We start from the raw sequence: 18,034 nt of genomic DNA on the forward strand, positions 1-18,034 counted from the left end.
TTCGCTATGCCTCAGCACATTTACTTGTAGGCCAAGTTCCGTCACAACATTCCAAATTTCATTGAAATCGGCTATATTTAGCCTGTTTGGTATATCAAATACTTGAAATCGGACGAAAATATATATGGGAGCTACATCCAAATCTGAACCGATTTCGATATATTTTGGCACATTTAGGTATAGGACAAATTTCGTCACACATTCCAAATTTCATTGAAATTGGACATACATATCGTGTTTGGTGCATAGAATACATGAAATCGGCCGAAAATATATATGGGAGCTACATCCAAATCTGAACCGATTTCGATATATTTTGGCACATTTAGGTATAGGACAAATTTCGTCACACATTCCAAATTTCATTGAAATTGGACATACATATCGTGTTTGGTGCATAGAATACATGAAATCGGCCGAAAATATATATGGGAGCTATATCCAAATCTGAACCGATTTCGATATATTTTGGCAAATTTATTTGTAGGCTAAATTCCGTCACACATTCCAAATTTATTTGTAGGCTAAATTCCGTCACACATTCCAAATTTGGAGACTGTATCTGTAAACGTTCATCAGATATCTGCATACAAAATATACATTTCTTGGATGTACATCCGACCCTGAGGATCGGCGCTGAATTTCAAAATTTAATATAGCCTATTTTACTTTCAGGCGATGTCGCAATATACCCTCAAGTTTTCAAGAACATCTGTATAGTGGTTTTCGAGACCATAAATTACAAACAAACGTATAAACATGTTCCTCTTTTATAGATATACATACATAGATAGATAACAAGTAAAAAAACCGAACTATTCACACCTCCACCATGAAATATCTGAACTAACATGGAATAATTCAGTTACGAAAGTACCAATGACCACAACTATAGGCGGAGAAATGTTTGACCACTATGAACACCAAATACCTAATGTTATTTAATTAGGTCAGCTAAGATTTTTTAAAAACCTAACATCGGACGGTACCGCTATATGGGGGATAAAGTACAACATGGGCCCATGGCCACAACATATAGCGGAGAAGAAAATCGGGCGGTACAGTTATATGGAGGCTATACCGAAACATTGACCTATATCCCTGATTTTGGTTATTATTATTGTTGTTGTAGCAGCATGGGTTTGATCACAATTTTGGTAGATACGTTTTTATCAACTAGGAACTCTAAATGCCAAATAATAGCTAATTCGGTGTGGAAATATAGATAAAAACATCAAAATTCCTGAAACAAATTTTAGATAAATAATGTAGATAAAATCTACAAAGTAACTCAAGCCGGGTGTTACCGTATACCAAAACGTAGACCTATGTTCAGAATTTTTTTAATTGAAAAACCAGAGTTTTACGACCAGTGGCTTTATCTGGGTTAAAGATAATTTAGGTCGACAGTGTTGAATATAATTTCCAAATAACTGAAATCTTAAAGTAGCGTTATATTGGACCTATTCCAAAACATGGACCTATGTCCACAATTTTTTGTACATGCGTTTCGTGGCCACTACGAACCCTAAATGCCATTTTATAGCTAATGCCGTCTGAAAATGCTGTCAGGTTCGAATATAGGCTATTCCGGTCCACTCCTTCGACTACATCCCGCAAGAATTCGGAAAAAGTGAAGTTAAGAGCTCCTCTCGGATCGCGTTGAACATTTTTTCTGCAGATTATACTTGCAGCCCCCTTTCCGACGCTATATTTTTTTAGGGGCAAGTTCATACTTCCTGAAATAACGGCCATAAAGCTCTAACTAAAATGGCAAATCCGCAAGATAACTATCGCCGGGAGTTTCAGATTGATCGAAACTTTGCACATCGTATTATTTTATCCAGTAATGTTTCAGGTTGGAATATGGACTATATCGGTTCTTCGGGTACCTCCCACACAATAATTGGGAAAAGTGCAGTTTTAGGACTCGTCTCGGATCTATATAAAATTTTGTGAGATAATGGTCCAAAGCCTCCAAAAACCCCTGCCGGATCATACTAAAATTGCAAGAGAGCGAGATACATAACTCTAAAACGTTTAGACAAATTTCTTTCAAACTTTCACTGTGAATCAGAAGATTTGTTGGGCTCTACAGGAGGATATGACTGCATGGAAGGAATTATCTGATTTCTGTAAATTACGATTTTTCAGACTTTGGTTTTCCATTTTTCTACTTCTCGTGAGCTACATGTTGCTACTGATTGCAATGTAGCGAACAAACAAAGCAAAGTCGCACCCCTTCCCTTCGCTAATAGCACGATGGCAAACATACTTGAATCGTGGTCCTTGAAAACACTGTGAAGAGAAAATATTCTTACAAAGGGACTATCAATATTTTCCTTTACAGTAGTGCGATTCTCTAACTAATTTATTTAGTTACACTGTGTGTAATTTTTTGAGTCATGTTTTATTAACCATATTCTGACTCCACAGTGTGATAGAACACCAAAAAAGAGAAGACACGTGTCTCGCCGTTTTCCCCTATCTCATCAACTTTCGCGGTTATAGGCCTCCAAAGTTTGAGGCTTTGATGTAAAACGGGTCATTTAGTCACGATTATATCTTCCAAACCATTAGGAAATTTGAATTTATCTCAGAGGCAAAATTGTAGCTCTTGTCTTAAAGAACAAAAATTGTCAACACATATAATCCATCAAACTTCATATGCAAGGTCAAAATGGCCAAGATCAAATTTCTTTTAAAATTTTTTCTCGGGTTTTGGTCTACAGCTATAAAAACGATCAAATTTGAAGCTAACAACCAAGTACAAAAATGTACCTCAGATGTGTAGACGATTCTTAAAGGTCAAAATAGCAAAGCAAATGGAATTTTTATTCTGTTTTCTCTGGTTCTGGTCCACAGATACTAAACCGTTTAATATTCAAGAAATCAACCAACTACAGTAATGGAGCAAAAGCATCAATAAACAACTTTCTGGAATATGCGAAAGGTCTACGAACGGTTCTTTATGGTAAAAATAGCAAAAATCTTTTGAAAATATTCAATTTTTATACTTTTTTCTCCGACTCTGGTCCAAAGATACCCAACCGCCCACAAATTAAGGATACAGTCAACTACGAAAATGTACCTTAGATTTCAGTAAACATGTTTCTAGAACATATCAATAAAAAGTAGTCGAAAAGTTCTACCGATAGCCACAGTGTTGTCAAATTTTATTTACACTTTTCATTTACAATTTTTCATTTTAATGTTACCGATTTTTGTCGGTAGTTCAAAATATGAGTTAGAGAATCGCACTACAGATTTGGTATTTAAATGTGTACATATTTGTCAGGTCAGCAGTCATGTGGTCTTGCCTGGCTGGTGTTCGCTATTAGGTATACTCGTTCTTGTCTAACCGCGGTGATCACAATTAAGAACAAATTAACTTTTATTCGAATTATAAGTTAATTTATCCCCCAGGACAAATTTAGCGGATTTATTTTCCCAAGAGTGGATTATGGATGAATATCCTACGTCCTTTATTAGACTCCGACAGCCTAAAGCCGTCTAATTTAGCCCTGCAAAATAAGTTGTTAAGTTATGTTCGTGTTTTGAATTTCAGCAGCTTGAAATTGTCCTGGTTTTCGATTTACTACTTTCAAATAAGTAAATTTTCTTGACTCATTTCACCTTGACTATGTTTGCTTTTCAGCAAAGATAAACAACCACAAAGACACTCGATTTAACAGTTCAATTTGCCAGAGATATTTTAAACAAACACGCACACACATGAACCTAAAAAAGGTGTTATGAAATCCGACTTTGAAAATATTTACTTCCTGTTGGAGTTCTCCGCCACAAATAGATTGCATCTGACATAGAAAAGACAAACAGCAACAAGCTAAGGCCCATCATGTAAAACACATTTTGATAAGGAAGGCGCCACACTTAACAAAGTCAAATCAATCGACGAACAAAAAAAGGATTAACTAAAAAGTATTTCCAAGTGGAACAAAAACAAAACCGTAAAATAAAAAAAAGGAATACATTTTTTGGGGAAGGGGTAAATCCAACCATTGTTGTGGGTTTTTAAAGTGAATAACAAGATTAATACTGAAATCCCACAACAACAACAAAAAGAATCCCTTAGGAATTCAGTACACTTGCTCCTGATTTGATATTTCTTTTCTTAAGCTGCTCATTCGTCGTCGTCGCCAGCTCAAAAGAAGTTAACAAATAATGAACTTGATCCGCTGAGAAAATTGTTGATACTGGCTGAGGGGAGAGTTGAAGGGGGCAAGCATGGTTGCAATATAATGTTATTATAACAAATCGTGACTAATAAGACTGCGGGGAGCCATCATAATCAATGCATTTCTTAAATTAATTGAAGCCACAGCCACAATTGTATAAAGATCCATATATGATGTGTGTGTGTGTGTGTGTTTGCACTAAGCCAAAGAATAAAATCCCAAGATTTTGATTTTTAATTCAATATCAAATAATCCAAAGTCATTCTGGATGCACTGCACTTGGCTTCTTTAAAAGGCAAACAAAAAGATGAATAAGAATCGTTTATGAACATACATACACATACATATGTATGCGTGGCATGCATATGCATAACTACATGTGAATATGTATGGCTCAATTTTATACAAACTTCCAAACATACACACAATCCGAATGACAGCTCACAAAACTTTTGAAATGTAATAAAAATGACAGTATAAATGGATTAGCCCGAGTTTTTCGTCAAGTCATTGTATCGGCTTTTGAAGCAAACTCTGTCCCCCTCTTCAATGGAAAATACAAATACCATCAAATCACAACCATGAAAAATTTGAAATACTTTCATGTATGTTTTTTTTTGTTTTTTATTTTTAAATCAATAGAAACTACCATCTACTCTACCCCTTTGTTGCTGTGCCCTCTCTCTTAAAAAGGTTTTACTGTTGCCTCAATCACTTGTAGCCTCTTAAAATCCATGGAGGCTTCGAAATGTGTTGACTTTTGCTAATGAGACCAGAAAAACAGATGAAGCTAATTCACATCAAAAAATTATACTAGCTGTCAGTCATTCACACAAGCAAGCCCCGCTGACCAAACGGCCAACCAACCAACAACCATCTAGACCATCATCGGCTGACCAGCGAGCGCATATCATTCACAGTCTACAGTTCAACATTTCACTTCCACTATCTTTTAGGGATTATGGATTTTGTGTGTTCATGTCCGTCATTTATGCTGTTTTGTGTCCATCCAGCCAGCAACATAAAATCAAGTTAAATAATGATGAAACGAAAAATTCACGAAAAAGGGTGACTAACTCTCTCTGCTCCCTTTGTGACAAACCTTTGCTGACTGCTGGCGATGACAGACCACATCATTTACGTGAAAGTGAACAAATGTGGGTGAATTTTCATTCTTAATTTATTACGATTTTCTTTAGGGTCCAATTGTTTCGCCTTTGTTATATGTAAGTAAATCCTATTTCCATGTCCGGCAAATGACCATATGTTTAATATTTGTATAATTAGATTAATTTTGAAAAATAGTATAATTAGTTTAGCTCTTATAGTCTAGGATCATCAAAATGTTATACACCAGACTGATGTGTTTGGCACGGTACATGAATTGATTGATTAATTCTCAAAACTGATGTTTCCCTTAGTATTGAAGTCAATGTTGTCGCATAAGCAATTGCCAATACAAAATTTATTAAACTGTAAAATAATTTGGAAACAGTTGGTTTACTAGACAAATTATTTAAAGCCCGATGCAATATGTTGCCTCTCGGTTTCTAACATTTTGAAGATGTTTGCGTCACTATGGTATTAAATCGGTTGCAATTTTGCATGTAGGTTTCCAATGGATATGGGATATGTGCCTACACTGAAAAAATATCCTACGGTGTTCATCATATCCTAATGACACAAAATATAAAATTACAGCAAAAAAGATGCATATTTTGATACCGAGTTCGCTGTTTTAATTTGCCATAAATAATTGCAAGTAGTAAACATGGAGCCATGGGGAATAAAATTCTAGATTTGCAACAATTACTACTAAAATTTTAGTGGGAAAGGTGAATGACGTCCATATCGAGGTCCTTACCACAGGAAGTATTGGCTTCTCCTACAAAAAATTACAAATAACAACTGCTACAAGCAATTAAAATTTCAACACGTTCCAAGAAGCTGCCTTAGGGGGTTCCTGAGAGAAATGGACCGTAATGTCTTAGAGCAGGATCTAATTTGGAAGGCATTCATTTCCATTTTAACTAGTCACCACTTGAGCATTTTGTGGTTGTAATCAGAATTACACATACGATGAAAATTTCAAAACTATGCTATAAGTGGCTGTAAACAGGGGTACAAGGAGTACCTTCGGTAAAATTTTCAAATGACCCTAGAAAAGGCTCCAACTTCAATTAGGCGAACATTTTGAACTTTTGGGAGCAAGATATCCGAAGGTGTTGTTCTATATAGACCTTCTAGAAACTTGATGTTCGTTTGGGCGAGATTTTACAATGTGCAAAGTTTAAGCCAAATGGAATACCAGATTCGAAACTTATAAGGTCTGTGCCATAACTTCGCAAAAAAAAGTATTTGCAAGTTCTTGCAAGTACTTGCAACTACTTCTCATTTCTAGTTTATTGAACAAGTTTGTTATCGAACAGCATTTTGTACAAATTTGTACAAACTTTTGTGTTATCGAACAGACCTATAGTGATAATCAGTAATTTTAGTTGGTGTCGCCATGGTTTTGTAGAGCTTTTGCAAGATTGTCTCAGGAAGTATGGATCTGCCTCCAAAAAAAGTGTACCGTCATAATAAAGACCGCTAGAACAACCTGCTGTAAACTTTGTGAGAATGTCCTTAAACTGTACTTGAATTTTTTGTGGGAGTTACCTGAGGAATGGACCGTCCCTATTCGGACCAAATCCTTTGAAACGTTCGAGAGTTATCAAGCAAACCAGACACACAGACAGACAGGCCACAGCTAAATCGACTCAAAATTGTCTGAAATAAATTTCGTCCAACATTTCAGATTAGATACAACTTTACATATTACCTTATATGTACGATTTTATCTAAAAAACCATGCACAAAATAATTCTAATTTTTTATATATTTTTGAGCAATTTTTAAAGTTCTTTTAAACAGATATATAATTCAGCACAAGATTCAGAACCACATAATATATGTAACATTACATACATATGTATGTCCCCATGAATAATGGCTCCATGATATGGGACCTACTTTTTATCGCCGAGTCCGAGTGGCGTGTCTTACGACACTAGTTTGAAGTTTTTCATGGCTGAAATACTCAGAAAATGTAAGCCAGCATACTCACTTAGTTGGCTCATTACAGAAGGCGTATTCCATAAGCCGAACTAAGTGAAGATCTCATTCCTCTGTGTTTGTTGCTCTGTTTTCTCAATCTGGAATATGGAGTTTTCTGATGTCGGCACATCCTACTGTAGAGACGAGCATGGTAGTAACATATTCAGGTAGTGCGCTTAAGATATGAAAATAACTGTAACAATACTAGAGAAGACGATGATGTAACACAGACCCAATCCCTGAAGATGTTATTGAGTGTATGCCCGGCCAAGATGAGGTAAATACAGCAATTAACCGACTGAAGAATAATAAGGCGGCATGAGACGGAGGCGACACGCTGATAAGGTATATGCATCAGCTAGTAACCACCATTTGTGTCCCGGCCACAAGAAAGGAGATAAGACTGTATGCTCCAACTACAGGGGCATAAGTGTTCTCCCACGGTGCTCTTGAAACAATTTTAAATGGAAGGTGCTTACACCTTGGAAGTTTTTGCGGATTCTGAAACTACAATGTTCATAGATGAGAAAAATCGAAAAACAAAAAAAATCGCCGGAGCGCTTTTTAAATAAATCACGATTTAAGTTGACATTTTTAGGGGTTGTTTAGGTTTTCACAATTTTGCTTAGAAACCGCAAGTCCTATCAAAATGTGACTAAAGAAAATGTTGTAGCAATAAAAATTCTCTAAAAGACTGACCTCTATGGTATTCTCGTCGGTTTTACCGTTTTTGAGATATAGAAGTTCAAATTGGGACAATTCAAATTCAATTCAATTCTGTATCGCTCCCTTATAAAACAATGTCATGACTGCAAATTCCCAACTTAAACTTATATATCTAAAAAATGGTACAACTTAGGATAAGTTACTTAAGCCAGTCTTGTAGAGAATTTTCACAGCTTTAAGATTTTCTCAGGTCCCATATCGATAAAACTTACCGTATTCAAGCACAATCGCGAAACTCTAACAAAAAAACCTAAAAATGTAAACTGAGCTTCTTTATCTCAAAAATGGTACAGGCTGGGAACAAATGATAAACGTCAATCCTGTAGAAAATTTTCACAGCTACAACATTTTCTTTAGCTCCATTTCGATTGGACTTGCGGTTTCAAAGCAAAATCGTGAAAAGCTAAAATTCACCTAAAAATGTGAATTTTGACCGCGATTTATTTAAAAATCCCCACAGCGATTTTTTCTTGTTTTTGGATTTTTCTCATCTGTGAACTTTGCTGTTTCAGAATTCACAAAAACTTCCCCTCTGTAAGCGGTTTTCATCAAAAGTTAGTTAAGCGCACCCTTCATGACATTGTTTTATAAGGGGGCGATACAGAATTGAATTGAATTTGAATTGTCCCAATTTGAACTTCTATATCTCAAAAACAGTAAAACCGACAAGAATACCATAGAGGTCACTCTTTTAGAGAATTTTCATAGCTACAACATTTTCTTTAGTCATATTTTGATAGGACTTGCGGTTTCGAAGCAAAATTGTGAAAACCTAAACAACCCCTAAAAATGTAAACTTAAATCGCGATTTATTTAAAAAGCGCTCCGGCGATTTTTTTTTGTTTTTCGATTTTTCTCATCTATGAACATTGTAGTTTCAGAATCCGCAAAAACTTCCAAGGTGTAAGCACCTTCCATTTAAAATTGTTTCAAGAGCACCGTGCTCCCTTTTGCCTACAAGATAGAGTCAGGGACATTGACACTTCATTGAATCAATGAAATAATTGTGTCACACCAATGGGGCTTTAGACCTGGCAAGTCCACCATTGAACAGATATTTACCCTGCGGCAAATCCTGGAGAAGACCCAAAAGATGAAGATCGATACCTACCACAGTTTTGTCGATTATAAAGCACTCTTCGACTGTCCCCTACGCTCAAAGGTATTCCAAGCCATGTCTGAATTTGGTTACCCCACAAAGCTCATTCAGCTTTGTAAGATGACTTTAACTGATACCTGGTCCTCAGTTAAAATAGGAAAGAACCTCTCCGAAGAGTTTAGTATCAAAAGAGGTTTCAGACAAGGAGACAGCTTTTCGTGTAACTTATTCAATATACTGCTGGAAAAAGTTATACGAGATGCAAATGTTAAAAGAAATGACAAAATTTACACCAACAGCTACATACATGTTAGCTTATGCTAATGATGTAGACATCATGGGACGATCTGTAAGTAAAGTAACTGATACCTTTAAGAAAGTTAAAGTGGGTCAGGTGGTAAACGGCGACAAGACCAAGTTGATGGTGTCGATGCACAATGCGTCCACAGAACTCGGATCAACTTTGGAAATTGGCTCCTAGAAAGACTTCTTGTACATCAGCACCATCATAAACACAACAAACAACATCAGATGTGGAAGACGAAGAAAAGCATTGGCCAACATATGATATTTTGGCTAAGTAAGCTGTTTAAAAACAATGCTACATCTTGTCAAACAAAAGTAACACTACAAAACACTGACACTACCCGTGCTAATGGTTCCGAACCATCATGCTACCATCATGCTATGCTACTTCTAAATAAGATAATAACAAATTTCGATTTGTTGTAATTTGACCTTAAAATTGGTAAATTTCCAAAGCCATGTAACTGAGCTATTATGAATTGGGGTGCTCTCATTGTTATGACAGAAGTCTCCTTTCGCGGATGTTGTGGAAACATTTGAAAAATTACCTATTTTTCAGCCAAATAATCGGCTAAGAATTTATTTTCGTTATATTCGTTCTGATTAGTACACATTTACTTTATTCTACATAAAAATACTTATTAACATTATAAGTAACTTATTTTTCGTATTGAAATATCATTTCCTTTCCGATTTTAATTTATAGACCTTTTTGTGCCCCACTTCGTATCGTTCACGATGAACTTCATCATCTTCATCGATATAAATACTATAACTAATTGTCACAATCATCATCCACAGCGTCGATCCGCTGTACTCACTTAAATATTTATTTACTTTATCAATAGAAGAAAATCAACAACAAGAATTCCCTCAACAGCAACTGATTACAGCTCAATTGCAATATTTAATCGGCCACAAGAATTATTTAACAAAAACTCAACAACAATGTTGCCTACGATTTGATTGTAGAGCCAGGCATCTGACCGGGACAATTTATTTTTTGTTCAAGTTATTGACTGTTTGCTACTGGCGCCTGCATAAAAAGAATACGTTACAGCAGAATGGATAAATAAGATAGAAGTGAAGAGATACTATATTGAATTTGTTTAACGTTAATGTTGCAACTGGGAGATACATGCAACAGAATGTTGATGACTGTGTCAACACTATGAAATTATTGTTAATTAAAGTTGTCAACAAAATTTCAAAATTAATAACACTCAAAGATGTTTCTGTGTGTTGACAAGCATTAGATGGATTTATTCAGTGGCTGCAATGAGGAATTTGGTTTGTTTAATAACAATATTCAAGAAGCAATGTTGGCTTAACACAAAATTAAGCATCACAAACGTACATTTTTAAATAAGAATTATATATGTACATACATTGTTAGGTAGTTCCCTATAACCTTTTTGGACATTTTTCAATAACTAATTTATGGTTTACATATCACTTGAAAAAAACTGTAACAATCTGTCCATAATTCTGCTTATCCATAATTAGGCCATAATAACAACGAATTGTATTACCAAACGTGATTTTCAACAATCAATGAGCTGATCAAAACAATCAACCTAACGACCACCGTGGACAGATAAAATAATTATAAGCCACCTACCTCACTACCTCAGTACTAAAAAAACTACATTGAATTGCAGCTACTGTTGTAAATAAAATTGGCTTTTATAATTTATATATGACATACAAATATAATTGATACACAAACACACGTTTTTCTATAAAAATATTTATAATACTGGTAATATACATACATATATTTTATTTTGGTTTGACCAAAAGCAGCAAATCATATAACGCCATATTAAATGTCAAGTGTTTCCAATAATATTAAATAAAATTTATAAGCGTTAGAAATCAAACATGCCATAAAAAAACAGTAAACTGGAGGAGAGTTGGAAGAATAAGGTAATCATAAACAAAATATACACACACGGTCAACACAGCAGTCGTAGTCGTCGTCATAGGGTAGACGACGTCTACCCATAAATAAGTCAAAAATCATTTGAAATGATCAATCAAAAACCAGTCAAAAAACATCACAAAACAAAACAGAAATAAACACAAAAACATTTGAGCATAGAAAACATGTTTATTGGAAACATTTATATTTTTCTTGATTTCTTAATAAAGTCATAGGGGATATCATTTAGATGTGGGTATATTAACATGTACCTATTAGAATACATCCATGCATATGTATACGTGTATATTTTAGGAATATGCAAAGTTTCATATGCTAAGAGATCTTGGCTATTAATACACCATGGGTGGTCTTGTCATGACATTTGGAAAATTACAACAACAGCTTACAGGTAGATATGAATTTAAAGCTAAATCAATATCACCAATATGGACCTACATGTACCGATCGGCGTTGAGGTTTCGTATCCCTTTAGAATTTGAAATACCAAGTAACAACCATTTTAGTAGGAAAATATAGGAAACCCCTTCAAAGTAAGGATGGAAAGTAAGTGCATTTTTTTACTGATGTGTGCTTTTCCGTATGATATTTGTCCAATAATCGGAAACAAGAAAAGATTTCCATTCCTCTCTGTTTATTGCTTTATTTTCCCAATCTGAGATATCGAGTTTTCTTATGTCGTATTTCACTTATTCGCTCCATTGAAGATTTGGCCTTCAGTTCTGCATGTGCCGCCATGCGGCCCGTATTTATACGCCTTTTTAGCTGGTTCGTTATAGTTCATTCTCTTTGACATGGCCTAGCTAACACAATCGTTGTATTTCGATACGTTTAACAATGGTTTATACGATGTGGATATTCGCCGTCAACGCATATTGGCCCGTAGACCTCTCGAAGAAATTTTCTCTCAAACACACCAAGCACTGACTTATTTGCTACCCAGGCTTCGGTACCATACATTCCCAGCAAAAAAAAAACATTACAAAATAATGGGTTTTTGTAGCAATTTTTGATAGTCGTAACTGCTTACAAAACCTCCTACTAACCCATTATTTTAAACAGGGCATGTCGCACTGAATTACTAGTTATTGTATAACCACTGGTTATGGCCCCTAGAAGTCGGAAAATAAGCTAAAAACATATCGCTCATTTACTCAAAGAGTGGCACTACTCAAACAAGTAAGAACGGTGTTAAGTTCGCCAGGCCGAACATGTTATACCCTCCATCACGAGTTGTATTGAAGTAAAATGAAACAATTAGCTTCCTTTCGTTTATGAAGAAGACTAAATTCCAAATTTTAGCGAGTTCGGTAAAACAATGTGGCTAACCTTCAAAATACCGAAATTCGCGAGGAACCGTTCCATGGGAGCTATATTAAAACGTCGATTTATACCTACAAATTTCTGGCGGAAAGTTTTTAGTCTCAAAGAAGACTAAATACCAAATTTCCGATATTTCGGTAAACCTTCAAAAAAACGAAAATCAAGAGATACGCTTCTATGGGGGATATAGGATCCCGTGGACCTATACTGTTAATTCTCTTCTGGAATATTTGATAACCCCATGGAAGACTAAATAAAAATTTTTCAGTCATTCTGTGGGATATTGACTTCACAAACTTCCGATTCACGAAAATCGGTAGGTACCGTTCTATACGGGCTATATCGAAACATGGACCTATACCTACGAATTTCACTCAGAAAAGCTTTTACCCCCAACAACGACTAATAAACAAAATTTCGGTGGGTTGTTGTGGTCACAACCTTCAAACTACCGAAAATCGGGAGGTGCCGTTTTATGGGGGATATATGAAGGCGAGGACCTATACCGACAAATTTCATATGGAACGTTTAATACCCCAAATGGCAACTAAATACTAAATTTCAGTGGAATATTGACGCCACAACCTTCAAAACACCGAAAATCGGGAGATACCGTTCTATGGGGGATATATGAAGGCAAGGACCTATACTGACAATATTCTGGGGGAAAGTTGTATACCCCAAACGAAGAATAAGTACCAAATTTCAGCCATTTCGGTATGAAAATGAAGCTATAATCTTCAAAATACCGAAAATCGGGTGGTACCGTTCTGTGGGGGCTATATCAAAACGTGGACCGATATAGCCCATTTGCAATACCAAACATCCAAGGAGTAATAGAAACTACTATACCAAATTACAAAGCTCTATCTTCAAAATTGCGAGCTGTATCTTGATTTCAACAGATGAACGGACGGACGGGCAGACGGACATGGTTATATCGACTTAGAATTTTACCCTGATCAAGAATATATATACTTTATAGGGGATATAGGATCCCGTGGACCTATACTGTTAATTCTCTTCTGGAATATTTGATAACCAATGGAAGACTAAATAAAAATTTTTCAGTCATTCTGTGGGATATTGACTTCACAAACTTCCGATTCACGAAAATCGGTAGGTACCGTTCTATACGGACTATATCGAAACATGGACCTATACCTACGAATTTCACTCAGAAAAGCTTTTACCCCCAACAACGACTAATAAACAAAATTTCGGTGGGTTGTTGTGGTCACAACCTTCAAACTACCGAAAATCGGGAGGTGCCGTTTTATGGGGGATATATGAAGGCGAGGACCTATACCGACAAATTTCATATGGAACGTTTAATACCCCAAATGGCAACTAAATACTAAATTTCAGTGGAATATTGACGCCACAACCTTCAAAACACCGAAAATCGGGAGATACCGTTCTATTGGGGATATATGAAGGCAAGGACCTATACCGACAATATTCTGGGGGAAAGTTGTATACCCCAAACGAAGAATAAGTACCAAACTTCAGCCATTTCGGTATGAAAATGAAGCTATAACCTTCAAAATACCGAAAATCAGGTGGTACCGTTCTGTGGGTGCTATATCAAAACGTGGACCGATATAGCCCATTTGCAATGCCAAACATCCTAGGAGTAATAGAAACTACTATACCAAATTACAAAGCTCTATCTTCAAAATTGCGAGCTGTATCTTGATTTCAACAGATGAACGGACGGACGGGCAGACGTACATGGTTATATCGACTTAGAATTTTACCCTGATCAAGAATATATATACTTTATAGGGTCTCTGATGAATATTTCGAATAATGAATAACTGAATGACAAATTTAATTATACCCTTTATATTATGGTGGAGGGTATAAAAATGAGTTTCTGGAGTTAGCAATTCCTTGTGACAAATTTTCAAGTTGATATCTCTAAATTCAAGGAGTTACAGTTTGTTTTTTAGGAGTATGGCATGAATAATCAAACAGTTTTTTGAGTTTATAAAGCACTAAAACACTAATCATGATTGATCTTTTAAAGTTGGGAATTCAAGTTTCAATCGGAAACTTAAATCGAGTTTTTCTCGAAACTTGCTTTTTTGAGACGTGTCACTCTTTGAGTAAATGATCGATATTTTATATTTTTAGAACAGTTTTGGTGGAATTTGTTTTCAATTTCAACACACTACATACTTTTAGTTTATTTTGCGTGGAACACACAGCCCTAGGATTTGTAGCCGGATACACACGCCCAGTGCCACCGTACTTTTAACTTGTTACATTACTTTGTAATGGATTACATAATGACTAATATATCCGAATTTTTGTACATCAGGGAGGGCTCAATCCTCACATTTTCTGAAAAGAGTACGGACTATGTGCGTAAAACGCGAAGTTAGCACCATTTCTGCATTTTTATACCCTCAGCATTTATGCTAACGAGGGTATATACACTTTCATACGGGCAAAATGTGCCTCATCGAAGTAATGGTTTTAGACCCCAAGTATGTTTGGATGAAATGTGTTTTAGACAATTTGGAGTCGATTTAGCAATGTCCGTCCATCTGTCTGTCTGTCTGGCTGGTGCGCACGATAACTCTCGAACGGATGAACCGTTTTGGTCCAAAATTTGGCTTTCGCAATATTTTGTCCAAACTTAGTTTCAGTTCGAAGATGGGTTATATCGGTCCACTAATTCCGGTACCTCCCCCACAAAAGTTCGAAAATGTTCGGAAAATTTGTGAGCAAGATAACTCTTGAAGTAAATAACCGATATAATCCAAAGATTGCACATCGTTAAACTTCTATCAAACTTATATGAGGTTCCAATATGGACTCAATCGGTCCACGCCTTCGGGTACCTCCCACACAAAATTTCGGAAAAGTTCAGTTTAGGACCTGCTCTCGAATAGTTTTGATTTTTGTTGTAGCATCTTGTATTCACGGCCGCCCATACGGAGGTACAAGTTTCATCAGGGGCAAAACCCTATGACACCGTGTGTAGTGGTTGGAGCTCAAGATAACTCTCGAACGGATCTGCCGATTCGATCCAAAATTTGGGAAAACAGCCCGAAACTTGTATAAAAACCCTATGGCACCATATGTAGTAGTTGGAGAGCACAATAACTCTCGAACTGATAGACCGATTTGGTCCAAAATTTGGCCTTCGTAATAGTTTGTCCAAACTTAGTTTAACTTCTAAAATGGCCCATATCGGTCCTCTTCTTAAGATACCTCCCCCACAAAAGTTCAACATTTGTGTCAAATTGCAGTTTAGGGTCTGTTTGGAAATCCTTTGGAAATTTAAACCGATGATGTACAGCCATATTATGTTTTCCGTGGGCAAGTCCATGCTTCCTGGCATACTGGTCCAACAGGTGTACGATAACCCACTGAAATGACTAGTGGGCGCGATATCTATCGAAAAGATATGACTCCCAAAATCAGATCCACTTCCGTAATGCACTATGGCGGTCCATTCCCTCCTCCGCAAAACTTTTGAAATTTAATCCTAATCCACATTTTTGTCGGCAAGTTCAAATCTTCAAAAAGTGCCACAAAATTCTGAAAAGACCCTAAATACATTCGATCTGTCCGTAGATGAAAGTTCCAATTCACATAGGCTGAGGGTATATCTTTGTTTGCAAAGCCGACTGATACTTTCTTACTTGTTTGTTCCTTTCTTGTTTGAGTTAACCCAAGTTTCTGTCCTTCTTAAGGGAGAAGTTAATGGGCGCGATACGTTAGCCCGCAAACGGATATAAGAGATAGCTCCCCAGATGTCCATAAATGATCAAACAATTCCTTTGGGAACAAAAAATCCAGTAATCTACTGCCACGTTTACTACGTTCATTCAGGGCTGTATGCCTGTGATCGCAAATTTTCTTTACACTCAGTTATTTTTCTTAAAATCTGTGGTTAACCATGAGAAATCAATCCCTTCTAACAGCAAAGCAAATCTTTTTTCTACGAACTTTAACCCCTAAAATATTACAAGGTTTTCCCCTCTGTTAAAAACAAATCTCATGGGCGGTCTTGAGGAAGCAAACGCCCACTTTTTTGGTACACGAAGAAAAAGTCAAAATATTAATTTCTTATTAAATTAAATATTTCCAAAACAAACTCTAGATAATCTCATTAAAGCCTTTTCTTTCGTCGGAGAGAAAAACCAAAACATCATTGTTCGAAATCAAAAAGTCAAACCAAAACACACACATCAGCAGTGATCATCTATGTATCTACCTGTAACCCACTATTGACCACATAAATTATGAATTTTCATAATCATTAGATTTTAGCCACGGGGTGCATGTCACCCACCCATGGAAACGGTGGAAAACCAATAGCATAAACTATTTGCCAACTCATGCCAAAACTAGTTGCACGAAACAAAATGTATGTATGTACCTGTGGCCTGTTGTAGCCAAAATTACCAAAAACATGTACATTTCAAAATCATTCAACAAATATCCCGTTGTGTTGTGTGCGTTTCTTGTTAGAGGTAGAAATCAAGTAGAGACAGAACCTAAGCTAACCCCTCTAAAATATTTTTGGAATTTTTTTGTTGGCATGCGCTTACTCGCTTGTTCTTTGTTTGGGGTATAAATGTCTCAAAGGAAACCAAACCAAACCAACCACAAGACTAAACAACAAAAATCTCACGCTGATTAACTTTGACAGCGATCATCACTGACAAAATCACTCATAATCTGTAAAACCACAATTCTTGGGTTTTTTGTTTTTGGGATTTGATAGCCTAACAATAAAACAGAAACAACAACTTCTTTCTTTCTTCTCAAAACAAAAATTTAAACATCATTTGACTCATCCCTAACAAACTTGTCTAATTATCACATTGTTCTGTTTTGCATTCGTCTTTCTTACAGCACCAAAACTACCTGCCACTTTGCATGATTATCATCACCTGAATGGCCAGACAGCATTGGATGCAATGTGCCGTAATGCTACGGCGGCTGGTGGCAATGCTGGCCCAGCCGGTCTTGTATTGTCAACTCATCAAATGGCTGGTGGTGGACAACAAACACCAGCCGTGCTCCTAAGCGGTAATCATAGCCCCAATAGTTTGGGTATGGCCTGTAGTCTGGCGGCGGCAACCAATAATTCCGGCCGTACAAATTTCACCAATAAACAGTTGACAGAATTGGAAAAGGAATTCCATTTTAATCGTTATCTCACAAGGGCAAGACGTATTGAGATTGCAAATACCCTGCAATTGAATGAAACTCAGGTAAGTTGAAAAGAAAATCGTTAGAAGTTGATATAACAAAAATCGGGGGGTATGTTTCGTTTGCTGCTATATCAAAACGTGGACTTATAACCATAAT

General features: G+C 36.2%; 1 protein-coding gene across 1 annotated transcript in view; it reads left to right on the forward strand.

Moving 5' to 3' along the window:
* The window catches only part of LOC141390995 (homeotic protein labial-like), an 84,465-nt gene that overhangs the window by 62,939 nt on the left and 3,492 nt on the right, over positions 1-18,034 (forward strand). Inside the window, exon 2 of the mRNA XM_073963912.1 lies at positions 17,576-17,937. Coding sequence (XP_073820013.1) covers positions 17,576-17,937 — 362 coding nt within the window. The remainder of the gene's footprint in view (positions 1-17,575; positions 17,938-18,034) is intronic.

This window comes from Musca autumnalis, unplaced genomic scaffold (assembly GCF_047663935.1).
Source record: "Musca autumnalis isolate F117 unplaced genomic scaffold, ASM4766393v1 scaffold_1, whole genome shotgun sequence".
In the NCBI taxonomy this organism is placed as follows: domain Eukaryota; kingdom Metazoa; phylum Arthropoda; class Insecta; order Diptera; family Muscidae; genus Musca; species Musca autumnalis.